Raw genomic sequence first — 19,313 nt, forward strand, 5'->3', positions numbered from 1 at the left:
GATCTGAGAGAGACTAACCACCTTTTGCGAGAAACCTCAGGACGTCCTCACATCTACTACTCTTGGATCCTCTGTGCAGGTGGCCTGGGAAAGGCCATCTCTTTTGGATCCTGACCCTGGGGGTGGAGAAACGAGGGAGGATGAACTGGGTGGACGGCCCTTGGGGATGGGATGTTCTTAGGCCAGATGCAGAATTCCACATTTCCCTTCCAGGAAGAACCCTCAATTCCCAAGGCAGCCATGGGATATTGTTATTCATATCACATTGACCAAGAAAATGAAAAGAAATCTCGCCAGTCTAGACGCACCTTAAAGAGGGTGAAGGAGACAAGACATGGTATCCCTCTTTTCCCATTGATAACCCCTCCCCAACCTTTATGGGCTATTTTAAACCAGCTTCCCTCATTTCCCCATATGTGACACTTGACAGTACTGAGAAGAGGAGACTGAGAGTAATGCACACTAGACCATGTCACCACTTTAGTACTAGGTTGAAGAAGATGCAAGCAAAGAGTAGTGAAGGTCAGGCATGTCCTCTTAATTATGGGCAGGCATATCTGTCAGAGGGTTGCAGGTTTATAAAGGGAGAACCGTGTGCAACAACAGGAGAAACAGTGGCCTATGGGAAGGAGACCAGCAGGGGACCTGTTTTGAGGAGGCGGCAATGCCTTTAGGCTTGTGCAGGAGCCTCTGTCTCCAAGAACCCAGCAGCAGAGGCTGCTGGACTACAGGAGAGAGCGGGACGCTGTCCATATCCAGAAGAAGGTTGCAGAGCAGCCAGCAAGGCCAAGGCAAACCCTGAAGTGCGAGCGGGGCTCGCAGCAGCTAGCCAGCCACTTGGCGAGGCCGGGAGAAGCAGCGGAAGGCACAGCAGAACCAAGCCGAAGACCGGTGAGTAATGGGAGAGGCAGTTGGTGGCATTCCTAATGGGTTGCAGAGAGGGTAATGCTTTAACGAAGTGAAGGAAAAAACAGAAAATATGCTACTTACATATTGAGTACCAAACCAAATGAGAACTTGAAATTGAGCATTTGTTAAACACAAACTGAATGAAATTGTATGATACTTGAAACTGAGCACTATGAATATCTGGTGAATACCAAATGAAATGAAATCTTGCACTTAAGCCTGTTGAATATAAAATCAGATGAAGCTTTATGGACAAAGCAAATAATTAAAGACAGTCAAAGAGAAAGTGCCATATGACAATTGCCTATAAGACACAGCACAAGTATGAAAGAACGTCGTAGAAAGGTGGAACAAGAGTAAAACCACCACAAAGTGAACTTTACAAACCAAAATGCAGTTCGGCCTCGCCGAAGTTTGGATAAAGGTGCATGACATACTCTGGTAGAGCCATGAGACTACAGAGGAGAAACCAGAGTGAATATTGTCCACAAAGCCAAGAGGCCAACAAAGAGAGGGATCCTGGTTGCGTGACCTGTGATGGGTGGACCGTGTAGTCTGACAACTGTGCCTAGACCAGTGAGCCCTGAACTGTGAGAACCAAAAGTCCTTGTGGAATAAACCAAGAAAGGCCACTGACAGAGTGGATGAGGTAATCCAGGAAGATGGTCAAGCTGACCTTGAATTGTGTTAAATCTTTTGTTTGAAAGACTGAAATTAGTACAACTGGCAAAGCTGAAGTCTTAGGGAAGAGAGCCCTGAGACATGAGGAGTTATACTTGGTATCTCGAGAAGAAGCCTCGAGACCATTGATCCTTTGAATTGTGTTGTATAGAACTTGTGGAAGGGAACCCCGAGGATTGTGTGGAACTGTATTACCTAGAGTGGGAAAGAGATAATATTGAGACTTTTGTGGAACTTTTTGAACTTGGGGAAGGGGAGCTGAAGAAGAAGCTAAGAGCTTGAAGAAGCTCTGAACTTTGTTGATCACTATTTCTTTGATTATTGACCTCCCTACACATTGTTAGCTTTAGTTGTGAGGGCAAGATACGGTTTGGACACAGACAGAATTTTAAATTGAACTCTTTGACTTGGACTTTCCTTAGTTTTGTTCAGGTTGGGAAATCCTACCTTAGCATAGGGCAAGTTAGGCCTTCTACAATCCTGACATTTGCTTTAATAAATCAGTTTTTTTTTTAACTTTGAATCTGTTGTCTGTGTCTTGCTTCATGATGACTTCACACTTTGTTGTCCCTTTATTCACATCCTTGTACCTTTGCATGAGGTCCATTGCAGTTGTCTTCTTTTGCTGCCATTTATTACTATTGGGTGTTTTTTCCTTTCCCTCTCCTTTTGATGGTTATCAGATGTTGTTCCTTACCCCCTCTTCTTCACTGGACACCCAGGTAATTGGTTACTTGAGAATTGTTGTGCTGGGTAGTCGTGGGAAGTGTGCTTGTAATCATTCCTTTGTTTTCCTTGCAGCTTGCTGTTTTTGGGTGGCAGTCCTCTACCCTTTTTCCTAATCACCTGGCCCATGTAGTATTTTGTATCTCACTGGGTGGGGTATTGAAAGGAAGGCTTTTCAGTCCATCTGGTGTTCGTTGAAGCCCCTGACATTCTCTGTTAGACCGCTAACCCCTGGAGACAGTAGGAACAGTTTGGAAATCCCTCAGGGAGCAATGTTCGAGAAGGTGTTCTGCTTTTAGGTCTTCACACACAACATTATGAAGAACTTCGGGGAGTAGGGACACCTAGGGTAGGGAGAGATGGTGCTTATTAGACGAGAGGAATATGGCCATGGGTCCTTTTTGAATTTATTATAAAAACCCTTAACCCATCTGAGCTATAGAGTATTTTTTGAGCCATTTGTGACATTTGCGTAACTGTTTAACTATTTTCTTCTCAGGGGATGCTGGGCACTTGCAATTCAGCAATGTGGAAAGTCAGAATGCTGGCAAGGAATGCCTGTTTGCTCATTCAAAACCTATAACTGTTGTTGACCTGTGTTGTTGTTACCCCGGTCTTCACTACATTGATATGATGAGACTTGAAGATCATAGTGCAGTAGTACTGTTGAAAGGAGGGGAGGCATTAAATGACATAAATGACCTGGGCTCGGTGACGAATACCAGGGTATTGCCATGAAGCCAGGGAGGTGGTGCTGCTACCCGGGGGTGGTACTCGGCAGGTGGAACTCATGGGGAGGGAATCCCTCCATGGGACCAGTGACAATAAGATTGAAAGAATGCGGCATTCACCCCCTCCATTACTGTCCCCACTGGCCTTGCACCCCACTCAGTCCTCTCTGGTCCCCCAAACCTGTATGTACTTCAGTAGAGCAGAGGACTTAATTAATCCTACTGAGAAGGAATGAGGCTTACCCAGGTAGAATACAAAGCATCACTGACACGAAGCAGATAGGGCAAGGAGGCCGAAGCCCACTACAGAACCAACATACGTGGTACAGCTTACTAGAGGCAGTCTCGATGATAAAAAGTAAGGAAGGACTGTGTTGTAATGTGAGCTTAGGCTCACTGGAGCTGGACTGAGGTGGTGTCATAGCTTGGAGTGTGGTGATGTCACCGTGGTCGTGGAATGTGAGAGTGTGCAGGTTTTGTGGGTGACGGTTGGGCTGAGCAGATTGAGAGTGTGTGAGTGGGGTGTGGGGCAAGACCAGCGTTTCTCCTTCCTGTTTTGTCAACGTCCCCTACGATCCTAACATATACTTCAAGAGGTGCAGGACTTGGACAATAAAGCTTATAAGGACACACTTGGAGTCCCGTGGTCCTTACCTTTTTACATTGGTGACGAGGATGGGATAGTGGTGGGGGAGCCGTTGCACTGGTCGCGTACGCTGCTGGCGGGGGAGCAGCAACTATAACAACTGAGAACATTGCCCCGGATGATCCACCCCACACACTAGGCAGGCTTGAGCTGGGTCGGCCCGTCGGGAGCTGTACGGATTCCGTCCCCAGTTCTTCACTGGCTAAGTGGTGTCTGTGGTCGATCTGGACCCAGGCCTAGGCTGGGGGTGGGCTGTATCCGTGGAGCAGTGGTCCGGACTGAGGAGAGCAGCTTCCTTGCGGTCCTGAGCAGGCTTGCCGAAGTGTTGAGCAGTGCAGCATTGGCAAGTCTGGCCATGGAGCAGTGGCCAGAGACCAGCTGCACTTCAAAGGATCGGCAGTTGTGGGTGCCTGGGCCTCTTTCCAAAGGCTGAATTGTTTTTGGTGTGTCGAGTTTTGGTGGTTCGCAGGAGCCTTTGGAAGACGGCTCGGTTGGAGCTGGGACTGTAGTGGCTTTTTACAGACTGTATATTTCGTCAAACCAGACCTGGAGGAACGAGGGACCAGACACCTGTTCCGTAGCGAGGGACACAAATGAAAGAAGCAGAGACTCTGCCATGGAGGGATGAGTCTCTCTCTGGAGGTACATGCAAGAGGGACCTGGCCGGTGGCGGGAAGAGAGAAAACCCTGACTGGCGAAGCCAGAGCGAGAACGAGACGGCACGCTGCTGAGGACGCGAGAGCGAGCCTAATGCTGCAGAGGTGCCGAAGACAGGACGCCGAACGCGGTAGCAGCGCACAGAAGCCCTGCCTAATACCAGGCTAGATCATAGCCCAGAACAACGCTTCCCGAAGGTAGGGAAAAGGTTGGGCTGACTACTGTGTCACACAGGGAGCTAAATAGATTAAAAAGGCACACATTAACACCCGAGAGGCAAAAGGGCATAATAGAAGAATTATACAGGTTAAAAGAGCTTTGCAAAGAATCCCATGTTGAACAGTACCTGTCAGAGTACACCAGGTCTGTTCAAAAGGACAGGGAGTGAAGCAGGAGCAGATGTCCCACAGAAATAGGATACCAGAGTCTGGGTCCCACATGAAGATGGGCAAGCCCCGCTAGCAGCACATACCTCAATCTATAACTCTTAGGTTTGTGTACTTTGCCTTCTTTCCTATCGTGACTCCATCTCTTCTTCTCTCGCTTCACTTGGTTGGCTACCATTTCATTCTCAACTTAAATTCCATTTTCTATGCTTAGTTTTCAAATCATTCTATCAGCTTGCTCCTGGCTATCTTGCCTCTCTTCTTTCCTTTTATTGTCCATCTAGCCCCTTGCATTATTTTAGTCTTTTTAGACTAAATGTTCCACGTCCACCTTGTGCCCAGTCCGGCTTTCGCTCTTTTCAATTTCTCGCCCCTTTCATTGGAATGCCCTCCCTGTGGCTATTCGTTCTATTGCTGACTATTGTACTTTACGTTCTTCTTTGAAAACTCGTCTTTTACATTCTTCCTGATTGTTTGCTACCAGCACTGATGGTCTGATGTATACCTACCATTATTATTGTACTGTTTTTTTATTTTAAATTGTACAGCGCTTTGTACAAAACCGCTATAGTAAACATAATAAAATACAAAATACAAATACCAACGTTGGAACCCATATAAAAGTGGGTGAAGCCCACAAAAGAAGTACAAAGAGGTCAAGAACCCACACCAGCGCAAAGAAACACATGATCATTGGGCTGGGGCCCAAAATATCTCTGGGAGATCATGAGAGAATGTTGAGGGTTCTGGGACCGAATGGCAGAACAAGTCGGGGCAATCCCGAAACAGCCCAGAGGGATCTGGGCCCCATGTAGAAAATAAAGAAAAGAACAAGAATCCAGAACAAGGGTTCGGGGACCCTTTGCCAAAGAGAGAAACATGTTTTGGAACTCTAAGGTTTACAAACCAGTCTGGCAGGATAGTGAACCAAACAGAACAGGTGAACAGGGTCAAACCTATCTGTTCCGCAAACCCAATAGTCTATTTTACATTATACATAGGACACACCTTAGTATTTACAATCCATGTTTATAATCAAAGATGCAGACCTACTGGTCTATTTACACATTGAGCACAGGGACATTCCATCGGACAATGCATACAGGTGCGTGAAAAATATAGTACATCCAGCTTCGAGGTCAGTGAAGCTCAATAACAATTGAGACATTAAACAAGAAACTGTTGTCTCCTAATGTAGCAATCCGGATGCATGGAGTGGTGATGAGACGAGGCTCCCCCCACCCATGACATTTGGGGAATTGTGTTTTTTATATAAACGTGAAGGAGCATACAAGATCAAGAACATTTAAGCTAAAAATTAATTTACAAGGTTTTCTGATCAAGACGTGAACGTTTCAGTTTGTATCCAGAACGAGAGTGACCCTCTTCTGGATCAAGGAGAGACCCAGTTTTCATTAGTTTAGATTGTTATTGACTGAAATGTGTTTTGGACACAGGACGGTGGACATTTTACTTCACGGATATCCTGACAGAGTCCTTGGTATTTTTGTTGAGGTAGGGCAACCCTTTGTAGTGATAGGGCAAGATAGGTTTTTCCTTTTACTTTTATAAATAAGTCTTTGACAACAAATATGCCACCACTGTGTCCGACTCTTACTTCTACACCCTTACAGCTCCGAAAATAGACTACGGTCCCATTAAGACACACATGGTCATTAGATGTAGATTTTGACTTGCCTCTGCTGTTGCCTCAATCAGTGACATTTGCTCATGTACAGGACACCATGAAATCCTCCTCGCCGCAGATGGAGTTGGGGGCAGGCTTCTATGTGCTATATTTTGTTTGGAGTATATGTACTCGCTAGTTTTCTTTTTGGGGTCGGGGTATTTGCTTATTTTAGGAGACTAAAAGTGATTGGTATGTCTCTTATCTATAGGGCTGGGGTTAGTTAATTGACTTTTATAGTTATAGTCATGGATAGGCTGAGATGTGGACAGTGGTGACTGTCCTGCGGGGAACTCTGGAGATTTCCTGGTGATCCTCTACACCACAGGCGTCTTCTGTGTGAGTACCTTATTTTGTTGCTCCTCTTACCATCTGCAAAACTCCCTTTCCTTCGATCTCTCCTCCTTCCCTGTATCTATTTGAAATAAAGAATTTGTTAGAACGTTTCTAGTATGTTTTTCTCACTCTTAACAAGTCATAGGTCTGTCTGTTTATATGTCAACTACTTTTTAAGATTTATACAGAGACCTATGTGGTTTAAAATGAACCATTTAGACCCATTATTTTTTAATGTTCTTTTTTTTGGAGGCGAGGGACACCCACGGGACGGACCTCCCCCAAGCCCTTCCCTTCCAAGGAAAAGTTTGCCGGAGTCTTGATCGCAGCATAATATCTTAAGTGTCAGCCAATGCCCATAGTCATGGTGAAATTTTGTGCCTATCCATTAAGAGGAAGTCTGTTTCTGGTTGAAATACTTGGCCAAAACACTATAGTTGTAGTCACATTAGGTGTAGATTCGCTTTTAAGTTGTGATCAGTGTATGTTGCCTGGCTTCAGAGTCTGTGCTTTCTTCTCTTATGTTTAAGTTGGAAGCGTGTATTCATTTTAGTTTATTATCCATTGTTTCACTTATCTTTTGAGACCAGTTGTCGATGTAAGGCTGCGGTCCTATTTCAGGTCTTTTATTTGTTGTTGCTGTGCTGCCTGGCATTATTTTAGAACATTGCTCCTCGTGTAGAAATACTCAATTGTCCTGTCAAATCGCATTTGTAGAATAAATTAGGAAAAGTAAGATTTATGCTTGCAGCTTTTTTTCATTCGAATGGCAGCAAGATATGTTGTACTTCCATTTGAGCTGAATTAGCATGCCGGTTTTTGACATTTTCGTTTTAATGTCTGCCTCATTGAAGTTTCATGTCCCTCTGTAATACATCATGCACTTAGGTTTTCTCTGGGGACATGTGTAACTTTATTTGCAAGCTGGTCCCTTTTTGTAAACAACCCTAGAGTGTGGGTTTCCTTTCCTTTTAAATTCTCTTTAACCCCCTCTCTGCTTAGTTTTCCTGCTTCAGGAACCCAAAGCCGGCCCTGCTAAGTGAGACAAACCATACACCTTCATTCATTAATCTATCTTGCACACAAACAACTTTGCTTTTGAGAGTGATCTACAGAAGAGGATTGATTTGACGGATCAGTTCTCTCATGAGATTGTGTCCGATGGTCCCCACAATAAGAATATATACTGAACTCGCGAGGTGATGCAATTGGAGAAAAAAGTCTTAACAGTGCTAAGGTGCAGGCCCTTGCCCTCTCAAAATATTTGCCCATTAATGTCAAGGATTGTCCCTCACAGTGCCCTTTTTTCTTGTTCACTCTGTCCACTGATCGTTGCCTGCTCCTCAGTAGAGTTTTATTTGACGCCTCAGACTTTTAGGATCAGTTATCTGCAATAAGCCTAACAGTTTTTCTTTTATTTTCCTCCTTTTTCAATGAAACTTGGTACACAAACATTTCTCCAACCTTGCAGCAAGTTCATCCAATCATTGCATTTGTTTCTATGTCTCCTGACAGAAACTGGTGCATTGAATGTTCTAACAAAACGACACCGAAGGTACATATCCTCGAAGGGCTCATTGTCTTTTGGGGTATCAGTGCCATTTATTGCGATGACTGATGGTTAAAACATGTCACTGTTTGCAAGCCGAAGACAGTAGCTGTAGGAGAGAGCTTTAAAGAAAGGAGAGCAGGTATAAGAAAGTTCTGATAAACCTAGCTCAGATAAGAAACCCCAAGGTGAGCCCTTGAATGATGTCCTGGCGAAAATGTCAACTGAACCAGTCTGCTGTACCTTCCACCCAAAAGAGAAGCGAGAAACCTAAGAAATCCTAACGAGAGATCTCAATAGAAAATGAGATTACGCTAGCCAGCCATATCTCATTTCCCATTAGACAGATATCAAGCAAAGCCAATAGGAAGCAAATTCAATAAAAGAAAAAGCATTGCAAAAAACTGGTTTAGCATTCTATTCGCCCTTGAAGAGACAGAAAAGAAACAGTAATAATCTAAACCATGCCGGCAAACCAGCAATGTTTCAATAAGTCCCAAAGAAAGACTCTTAATGTCTTTCGTCCTGGCTCTCCCTCCTTCCCAACTGGATGGGAACGCCTGCATCCGCAGGAGGGCTAGAAAAGCTGGTTCCAAAAGATACCTGTCACTTTAAGAACTTTGAAGGGGTAGGGCCCACGTCTTCTGTGCGTCCCTCCGCGTGCCGGGCCCACACCTTACCACTACGTCACCAATGTTTCACACCCAGTTCCTATTTTTCCGCCTACTGGGCAGCTCAGAATCTTTTGCTGTGCTTCGACTCACTTTTCGGGGGGTTTCTTTTTTGCTGTCCATCCCTTTTTTCTTAGTGATTGGTTCTTCATTTATATTTTTTCAATTTGTGGTGCCTCCCTCTACGCATGGCGTAGGTGACTAGAATCGAGCAGTGCATCCGTTACCGGAAGCATTTATCTGCAGCCAATCCCATCATGCCTGCGTCTGCTGTTTGGGTATACATCACCCAGTGAGTGCCTGTGTCTTTTGCTGTGGGATTCACTCGAGGTCTCTGCACACTCGTCTTCTCTCCATGTCACAGCTGGGACCGGTAACAAAGACTTCATTCAGAACAGGAGGGAGGCTGACATTGGTAAGAGGGAGACTGAACCTCCAGGTTAGGTACTAGTTTCATCACCGGCCATCGTTACCCAGGGGAAGATTGTCTCCTCAGTTCCACAGTCTTCGCAGGACCGTTCAGGGGGAAACCCCCGTCCTATTCACCTGAAACTACCTCTGGGTGAGAAAGCACTAGTACCTTATGTTGGGAAAGTGTTAGTACCTCCAGGTGGGAAAGGGTCTCAGAAGACCCACCCGGTACCGGAAGAGTTATTTACTCCAGACAAAATAACACTGGTACTGGGAAAACCCACTATTGCCTCTGTAAAATGAACAGGCAAGGGTATATGCAAAGAGGCCTGTGCTTCTGGGGTTGAGTCGGTCCACTCTGATTCCCCTGTACCGGATAAAGCCATGTCGGCTTGCGCATGTAGAACTTCTGGTACTTCAGTACCGAAAGAAAAGGTTTTGCCCTCTACTACCGCAGTCGAGCTTTCAAGCTCCCTGGTACCGAGCCTTTCCGCCCCTGGAAAGGGTGGAAATGATTCAACAGCCCATTGCAAAGTTCAATACCCACCGGACTATGACAGATTAGTGGTTTCAAAGGCTTGGTGACGTAGAGTAAGGTCTGGGCTCGGCATGTGGAGGGATGCACGCATGACGTAGGCCCCACCCCTTCAAAGTTTTTAAAGTGACAGCTATCTTTTGCAGCCAGCTTTTCTGGCACGCCCGAATCACCATGCAGGTTATTTTTCATATTCTACTTCAGGAAACAGAAAGTTGTTCCCTGTAGTGCCAAAACAATTTGTTTGCCATTTTGCCACTCGTGAGGGATTCAAGCATAATTTGAGTAAAGGGTCATTGCTATCAAACCTATCGCTTTAATTAAAATAATTGTGCAATTGCATATCTTAGTAACATATGTAGTCATAAGAGATCATTAAATATCATGAATCTGGATGTCATCCATAAGAAGACAAAACAAAGATATTGAAAAACAATGGAGATGTGTGACCGGCTTTCAGCTGTAATGTAATTTTGTTGCTGGCTGAACATGTATTTCTTATCTCCATTCCATAGCTTGGTCACAGGCTTTTTTGGAAAACAATAAAGCAAGATCTGTGTTTGCCTTTTCCAGGTGAATTATTTTCCTCTGTTGCTTTATTTTGCTCCTACTATGTGGTTGCGGCTTGGCCTAATGTAGGATTCAGAATTCATACGTTTATTTTGGGGCCCTGCTCTGTTTGATTTGGAAGAGGTGGACACATTTGTGAACTGGTGTAGAGCCCAAAATGTCTACACACTGGTGTAAGTTCCATTATGAAATGGTGTGCATTGATTAGGTAGTTGTTGGTGTAAGTTCATTGCTAACAGCCTGTCCCATGTTTGGTTTTGAGAAATTCTAGGGGAGATTACCCAGAAGATCCCCTCTTCACGCTCTTGGTCGCCTTCACTTGTCAGGGGACAGTGCTTCGAGAAATCTATATTGAACCCTTCCCCAAGTTAAAGTGCTTGAAGGTCTCAGCTGCCAGATGCAAAGTATCCGAGAAGAAAAACATAAACACTGATTCTTGAACAGGAGGCTTTACACCAAAGATAATTCCAAATCCGCAATCGTACTGTTGCCAAACATCCCCTGGTAGAGCATAATTACGTCTAAAGCCTGAGACTTTCTCCCCAAGCTCTGAGTGTGATACAGTGTTGCCAGTTTGTGCTTTTAAGGCAGAATTTCTACCCGCAAATGAGTCTACCAGCACAGCTTTCCTCTGTGCATGATACAACATTGCACATTTACTGAGAACAAACATTCCTTTCGCTGGGTTTGTGCCAATATATAGGAATCAATGGCAGCAAAGATCTGCCATTTACCTATGATTTAGAAGGGCTCATTCAGTGTTTTATTGTAAATGTGTACGAGATGCTGGTGGCATTTTACATTTTTTTTGGCATACTATCGAATTAATGTGGTATTCTAATGCTCCCATTCATGTCTTAGGTTTAGCTACTTGGTTGGTATATAGCTATGTCAATATCAAATGTATGTTTTAAGACACGTCAACATCTGCTTCCATTAACGTCTTGAAGTGGTGAAAATCAAATCTGTGTGCATTTCAAATTAATGAAAATGTTTTGGTTCATTAAAATTGGAATAGGTTTTTAATAGCTGCTCTGGGGTAAATGTATCTTTGATCAGCAAATACTACTGTACATTTTCATAATTTTCTTTTTGTGCAAATAGAAATCGGAAGAAGAAGAACTTGTCCTCACTCCTGATGGTACCAGAGAATTCTTGACATTTGATATCCCCCTTAATGATTCGGGATCAGCCGGACTTGGAGTCAGTGTCAAGGGTAACAGATCCAAAGAAAACCATGCTGATTTAGGAATTTTTGTCAAGTCTATTATCAATGGCGGAGCCGCTTCAAAGGTAAGATGACATTTATTTTGTCTGCCTTGTGAGCTTCCACTTGTTTGGATTTTTTAATCTGTAAAGCATATGTTAGATTGGCTAGGAAATTGATAGATGTGTTTGAGTACTATTTATTTGTTATATGAAATGTTCACGTTTGCAGTATTTGGACAGAAGTACTTGCAGTGCACTTTATTCAACTCACATTTGTTAAATTAGATTTACTGTTTCAAACAAATACAATATGTTATTTTTAGAAAAGTTAAGATGATTGGACAATCTAAAAAAGGACAGTCAAAGCAACAAAGTTTAAATATGTTCCCAACCACCAATGGTTAAAGAGAGCCAATCAAGGGTAATGGTTGCAGCTAAGCTAGAAAGATAACATTGTGTGTGCAAAGAATTGATGTTGTTGTTTTTATATATTTACCATTTAAATTTAGGTTTTTCTATCCCTATGATGTAAAATTTAACCTAAAAGCATAAAATGTCTGGACCCCAAAGACCCGGCAAAACTAAAACCTGTTACCACCTGCAACTTTTTCCTAAAAATTCTAGATAAAGAAGCTACCTGCCAGATTGAATCTTATTTATTTTATTTTTTATTTATTTATTTATTTTGCATTTGTTAAGCGCACTTGCAGCCCATGAGGCATCGAGGCGCTGTTACAGAGGAAACACAGATTAAGATTAGATGTTTTTTTTTTTTTTTTTTTTTTTTTTTTTTTTTTCCTTTGTCTTAGTTACGTATTTATAACGCGCTTAAACACTTATATTGAATCCATGAATATTCTTCACCCCAGGCAATCGGTCTTCAGTCTGGCTCATAGTACGGAGACAGCCCTTGTGGATCTACAGAGCCATATGCTAAGCATCATTGATCGTAGTCAATATGGGTTTCTGGTGCTATTGGATTTATCAGCAGCGTTGGACCTGCTAAATCACAAGAGACTCATTCAGGTCCTTAATGGCACCTGCCATTTTTCATCCCTGGCGTTCAAATGGATAGTATCCGTCCTGACGGGCAGACAATCTAACGTCTGTTGGGAGGATGCTTCCTCTGATTCCATATCTTCTACCTGTGGGTTCCACTATGTCCCCATCACTGTTCAATCTGTACATTCTCTCCCTTTTTACTCTTCTAGAAGACTCGGGTGTGTTTTGAACCTACTACGCTGATGATACTCAGCTGGTCATACAGCTCTCTGGGGATTACTCTGCCAATAGCCTTTTCCTCCAAAATATGTATGCTCAAATTGACACATGGATGATGAACTGGATGTGCCTTAACAAAGGCAAGACTGAGCAGCTTATCTATGGATCAGCTCAAGCTGGCGTCAAACTCCCAGACTCCTACCAGTTGTTTTCCATCCAAGACTATCCTATTCCCGTTAGGGAAAAAGTTAAAACGCTTGGTGTTGAAACTGATTGTGCTCGGAGTGCTGTGGCACATGTAAACTTAGTCTCCAAGAACTATGCATACCATCTAAAGCTTCTCAGGAATATCCACCCTTACCTTAATGAAGAAAACTCGGCCACACTTGCTAGAGCTACTATTCTGTCAAGAATAGATTGTAATGCATCCCCGTTCGGGGCTGATAAGAAAAGCCTCCAACGGATACAGATGATCCAAAATGACGCAGTACGTATCATCAAGAAAGTTCCTAGAAGGTGCCATGTCTCTAGCTTTCGGCTGGAGCTTCATTGGCTACCCGTCATGGCTAGATGTCAATTTAAAGCAGCAACCCTACTTCATAAACTGAATGGGAAGGCACCTAGCTACTTGAAATCAGCAACCTCATGGTATGCCCCTTTACCTGCACTGAGATCAATTAATACTAACCTTCTCTCCTGCCCTCTCTGTAAGAAATCGAAAGGACTGGTAGATAATTTGCCAACTGTGCCTCTAAGATCTGGAATGACCTCCCTCCAGCCTTGTGATCAATCCCTACCCTATTGTCTTTTAAGAAGTCCCTGAAAACTGTTCTCTTTGCCTAAGATTATTTTGATCAGGCTTTATCTACTTTGTCCCATCTTTTTTGTTGTCCTCTGTGTCTGTGCGCCCTGATGTCTGTAGGTTTTCGGCGTGTTATAGATAAAAATGCAATACAGTACAATAAATGAGTTCAGTTTGATAGCAGGTTTTGAAATGGAAGTAATTTTACCAGTGTAGATTTGAAACCCTTGGGTGTCAGGACTGCTGGTGCGGTAAAAAAAACATTGGACAAGGATTGCAATTACCCCATGACGACAGGAAAAGTTGAATCACATTTAAAAAATAAGTGGCGAAAGAAAACTAAAGTAGTTTTTTGCTAATCCACTTAAAATTATTGATCATAATGATATACATTGAAAGAGTTATCACAGTGTGATTTTCTTTGGCAACCCCAATGCAATATATTTTTATAGTCATTGCATTTTGTTAGATATGTGGGCTTCAATTGTGTCCATGTTCCATATTTTCTGCAATTGTTGATGCCATTATACTCTTTCTATAGCTTCCATTGCCTTGATGTGCATGCCTTCCCATTAGATTTAGCTGGGTATGATTATTTGTTTTTAATATTAGTTTACAGGTTCAGTTAGGGTAATCATGGCTGATGCAGAGGGATTTGAAATTGGTCCTTGCAGCAAGCAGGAGCCAGTGGAGAGATTAAAGGGCTGCAGAGATGTGGTCCCTGGTCTTGAGGCCAAGGTTAAGTCTTGCTGTCCTATTCTGGATTAGTTGAAGGGGTCGTAGAGAGGAAGAGGGTAGATTCAGGAAAAGGCTATATCAGTAGACGAGCCTAGAGAGAACCAGAGCTCTGGAAACATTGAGCTTCTGGGGGAAGGTGAGAAAAGCGAGGATTCCTTTGAGAAGGAAGAGCAGAGGAGGGAGGGAGGTCTTCTCCGATTATGCATGTGCAGCTTCCAGAGAACATGTGTCGATAACTATCAGTGTGTGTCTGGGTTTTTTTAAAAATGCACATGTGGATTGTGTGCTCTTTCAATCTATGACCTATTGACTTTCCCTTCGACTCAACAGTTTTAGGCTGTAGTTGTAATCTTCCGCAGTAAAATTAACAATCTTTAAACATCCTTTACCTGTCAAATTATGCATGGGCCAGTTTTTATATTCAGAGATAAGGGACTGCAAGGATTTAAGAATGTTCACTATTTTCTAAGAATAGGATGACTTCTCCATGCTGATTTCAGTTTTTCAAAAGCAATTTCAATTATGACTTGGCAGGCAACATTTTGCATGCAACCACACTATGTGATAGTGTGTCACGAATACATTATGACCTGTGGGATTCTTTGTCGGCTTTGCCTATGGATTCTGTTTAATTGTGCTTAATCTTACAAAAATGCTCTGCATTCAAGTTGTATCAAAATGCATTGGGTTTTAATAAAATTACTTCAGTTGGTACTCAATATAAACGGTAGACACAAGGCACTATATTAAAAACTGCACCTGTATGTTTGTGTCTTTTACATTCAATTTTCCTCCCTCTATTCCCGGGATTTTCCTGAGCAATTTTTATTTTCATGAGGGTTTTGTTTACCTTTTTAAATGTGGCTTCTACTTTGGGGCAAATCAGTTGGACACTCAGCCTGGAATGACTGCCTCATCAAGGTCATCAGTCTGCTGGATGCTTGGAATCCAGGCCTGCTCATCTGTTACTGTAAGGGCTTATTTCTCCAGCCTGCCTGTAAGCCATTCTCCAAAAGGGTTCAGCTCCACCCAACAGTCCCCAGTTGTTTCCAGAAAATCTTCAATGCTAGTCTCCCCATATTAATAATAATCCTTCCAGTCTGTTTGCCTGTAATTATATATCTGTTGACTCCTCCTCTGAGCTTGTGGCCAAGGTGTAGCTTCCCCAGTTTCATGATCTGTAAAGGGAGTCATTAAACTCACTCCCAGTATCGAAAATGTAATTTTATTTTTGTGGTCTAATGTTTAATTTGAATGTGTGAGAGTAATAAAATCTGTATCATAGGATTCTGTAGATCAGTGTGCATTATCACATGTGTGAAAGATCTTGGTGAGTTAAAATTGACAGGACAGGAGATAATAAGGAAATACACTTATCACCTAAGGTTTCTATGACACCTGTCAGGGTCTAGAAGAGACCAGCACAAAGCATGTTGATTGGCAAAGACTTTTATTAATTTGAAAAAATGGTGGGGTCGGAGGAAATCCTAACTAGCCCTATCGCTAATAGAGGTTTCCCTTCCTCAACAAAACTAGCTAATGAAACTGTTGGTGCCAAAATGTCCAAAGTAAAGTTTGCCATCCTGTGTTCACATCTTAACGTGTCCCTCAAAAACGAAACTAACAAAAAGTGAAAAGGGAAATGTCACTTGGCTGTCAGCCTGCAGTCCTGATTCAACTTTACAGTTCACAAAACAAAAGTTCCATACGCTGCAACTGTAACGCTCACCTGATTCCCGCAGAGGCGCCGGTCTTGACTGGGTGAATGCCGTATCTTCAAAGGTGATGTGTAACACACGGTTGGCTCTTTGGGCTGGACCTCTGTGCACTGTATGTCTGACTCGAAGAGTAAGATGTCTGCAGATAGAAAATATGGGATTAATGAACTGGGGTTATTGGGTGCCTCTCTCCTCTTCCCTTTCTCTTCTCCTGTAGAACCCCAAAGGTTAACGCCCTCACCTTAGGTAAGTGAACGCCGAGCTCTCCATCTGCTTCGGGGCAGGGTGCCGTAACCAGTTCCTTCACTGGATAAGGGTGCAGGCCTCTTGACATCAGAGGACTGCTGTCCGTCGTTAACTGCACGAACGGTAAGTTCTGGGCGCTTCAAATGTCTTAAGTCTTTTGTAATGATATCTCTTGTTTTGCAGAGTTCCGGCGATGGCGGATGGCGGGCTGATGAGAGTTGAGGATCAAACCCGCGTGAGGAATAGAAGCGCTTGGAAGCACGTAGGTAAGCGCTTGTAGCCTGCTTCACGATGCGCACTAACTGTCCCTTTTATCTTGCAGGTACAAGTTCGGAGCTTTAGAGAAGCTGAAGGGTGCTGGAATACCCACTGGATTCGGCGTGGGAAGGAGTAATGGCACGTGAGTAATAAAGTTGCCCAATGTCTTTAAACGCACCTTCTTTTGTCTTTCAGATGCGGGATGCAGCGCCGAAGGCCTCCGAAGCGTGCGAAGAGCTGGTAAGCTTTTGTCTTTCAGATGCCGGAATGCAGTGCGAAGACCTCCGGAACATGCGAAGAGTAGGTAAGCCTTTGTCTTTCAGATGCCGGAATGCAGCGCGAGGCGTTGGTGACAGCCGATGGACCAGGTAAGAGATGCGCTGCCACTGAAGACCGTAGTGCTAATCTGTTCTTTCTTTGTCTTTACAGGTGCTGCTGAAGACTGGATTCCAGGATGGTAAGCCTTTGTTTCCTTAGGCCCAGGATCAGAAGCAGAAGACACGATGAGCGTTCTGCTGCAGAGAATGCAGAATAACACAAAGCAAGATTCATCCATCGGGTGTGGTTTAAATAGCCTCCTGTAGTGCTTAGGTGTCTCCTTCCACAGCCACGCCTAGGTAAGAAAAGAGTTCCTGCTTTCTAGAAGAGTTCCAGTGTTCTGAACCTAGGGAGTGGCTCCTGCCCCACCCAACAGGAAAAGTAGTCCCAAACAGAAGAGGATCCGGGGTTCAACTGGCAGGTAAGTAAGCAGCATGGTCTGCTGCAGGTAAGTCCACCCAAGCATTATGAGCCCGGCGCTTCCAGCGCTGGGACTGGGCATCTTTATGAGCCTGGTGCCACTGGCGCCAGGACAGGGTCCAAAAGGTCCCAATTGGGACTGGCTGGCACTCGGAACCCGGGTTATGGGTCTGCTTCCAAGGGAGTCAGGCAAGTCCTGATCTTTTGGAAGCAGAGATCATGACAGCACCCCCCCTCAAGGCCCCTCCCAAACCGGGCTTCTCCGGGGGTTTGGGCTTGTTAGGAAATGTTCGATGAAATCTTTTGATTAGACGAGGCGCGTGGACATATTCTGCAGGTTCCCAGGATCTTTCTTGGGGACCGTAGCGTTTCCAGTCAATCAGGTAAAATAGTTTAGATTTGGAGATCTTGGAATCCAGGATGCTTTTGACTTCAAACTCGAGTTCTCCATCAACTAGAATAGGTTTTGGAGATGTAGTTAGTCGGGTTTGAGGTTGCACGGGTTTTAATAGAGAGACGTGGAAGACCGGATGTATCTTCATGTGAGGGGGCAAGTCCAACTTGACCGCTACTGGATTTACTATGGTAGTGATGGAATAGGGACCAAGGTATCTTGGGTTGAATGTGCGTGGTCCTTTTAGAGGTAGATATTTGGTGGATAACCAGACTTGATCTCCTACTTGATATTGGGGGGCTTCCTTCCGATGTTTCTTGTATTGTTCTTTAGCCCTTTGAAGGTGAGAAATGGCTTCCTTAAAGGCTTGGGTGATTGTAGAATGCAGGTGGTCTACTGCTGGTGTTCCAAGATCTTGGAGTGGATCCAACTCCGAGGTTCGAGGGTGACTACCGTATAAAAGAAAAAACGGGGTCTTCCCAGTTCCCGAGTGGACAGAGTTATTGTAGGCATATTCGGCTATCCAAAGGATATCTTTCCAAGTTTTTTCAGTTTGTTGTAGCATGCAGCGCAAATACTGTTCCAGAGTTTGATTGGTCCTCTCGGTTTGTCCGTCGGTTTGAGGGTGGTGGCTGGTCGAAAGTCTCACATCAATTTGAGCCGACCGACAGCAACTTCGCCAAAAATGAGAAATAAATTCACTACCTCGATCCGAAATTAGAACTGAAGGAAAACCGTGCAGTCGGACGATGTTTTCGAGAAATTCTCGGGCCAGAGTTGCTGCTGTTGGTAAGCCTTTGAGTGGAATGAAATGCGCCATCTTGGAGAATAGGTCCACGATTACTAGGATCGTATTGTATCCGGAGCATGGAGGTAGATCGGTGATGAAGTCCATAGAAAGCGTATGCCAAGGGCGAGGCGGGATGTCAATAGGGCGTAAGAGGCCGGCTAGTTTTTCCTTTTGACTCTTGTTTTGGGCGCATACTCCACAGGACATTATAAAGTCTCTGATATCTTTTTTCCAAGACGGCCACCAGAAGTAGCGCTTGATCTTTCCGAGGTCTTGGTCATACCGGGATGTCCTTCCATTAAAGTATCGTGATAACAAGAGATTACCTTTTTCTGTAAATCTGTGCTGGGCAGGTATAACCGTTCTTGGAAATATAATAGGTTGTCCTTCACCGTAAAGTCCTTTCCCTGCAGGTGCCAATTCTGTATGTCTGCTGGAGTTACCAGTAGCCTGGCTTTATCCTTAACTTCCTCTATGGATTGTGTGGCGATTACACCTAGAATTCTTTGTTCGGGAATGATAGGTACAGGTTTAGGATTGATCAAATGTTCTTCCACTCCCATCCGAGAAAGGGCATCAGCTTTACCGTTTTTTGTACCAGGTCGATAGGTAATTATGAAGTCAAGCTCGGCAAAGAATAGTGCCCAACGGAGTTGCCTAGAGGATTGAGCTTTTGCGGTTTTCAAATATTGCAGGTTTCAGTG

General features: G+C 43.9%; 1 protein-coding gene across 8 annotated transcripts in view; it reads left to right on the forward strand.

Moving 5' to 3' along the window:
- Positions 1-19,313, forward strand: part of PARD3 (par-3 family cell polarity regulator) — a 2,149,932-nt gene that overhangs the window by 1,262,620 nt on the left and 867,999 nt on the right. For all 8 annotated transcript variants that reach the window (XM_069648049.1, XM_069648048.1, XM_069648046.1 and 5 more), the window contains exon 13: positions 11,600-11,788. In XM_069648049.1, coding sequence (XP_069504150.1) covers positions 11,600-11,788 — 189 coding nt within the window. The remainder of the gene's footprint in view (positions 1-11,599; positions 11,789-19,313) is intronic.

This window comes from Ambystoma mexicanum, chromosome 2q, assembly GCF_040938575.1.
Source record: "Ambystoma mexicanum isolate Mex_15411 chromosome 2q, UKY_AmexF1_1, whole genome shotgun sequence".
Lineage (NCBI taxonomy): Eukaryota > Metazoa > Chordata > Amphibia > Caudata > Ambystomatidae > Ambystoma > Ambystoma mexicanum.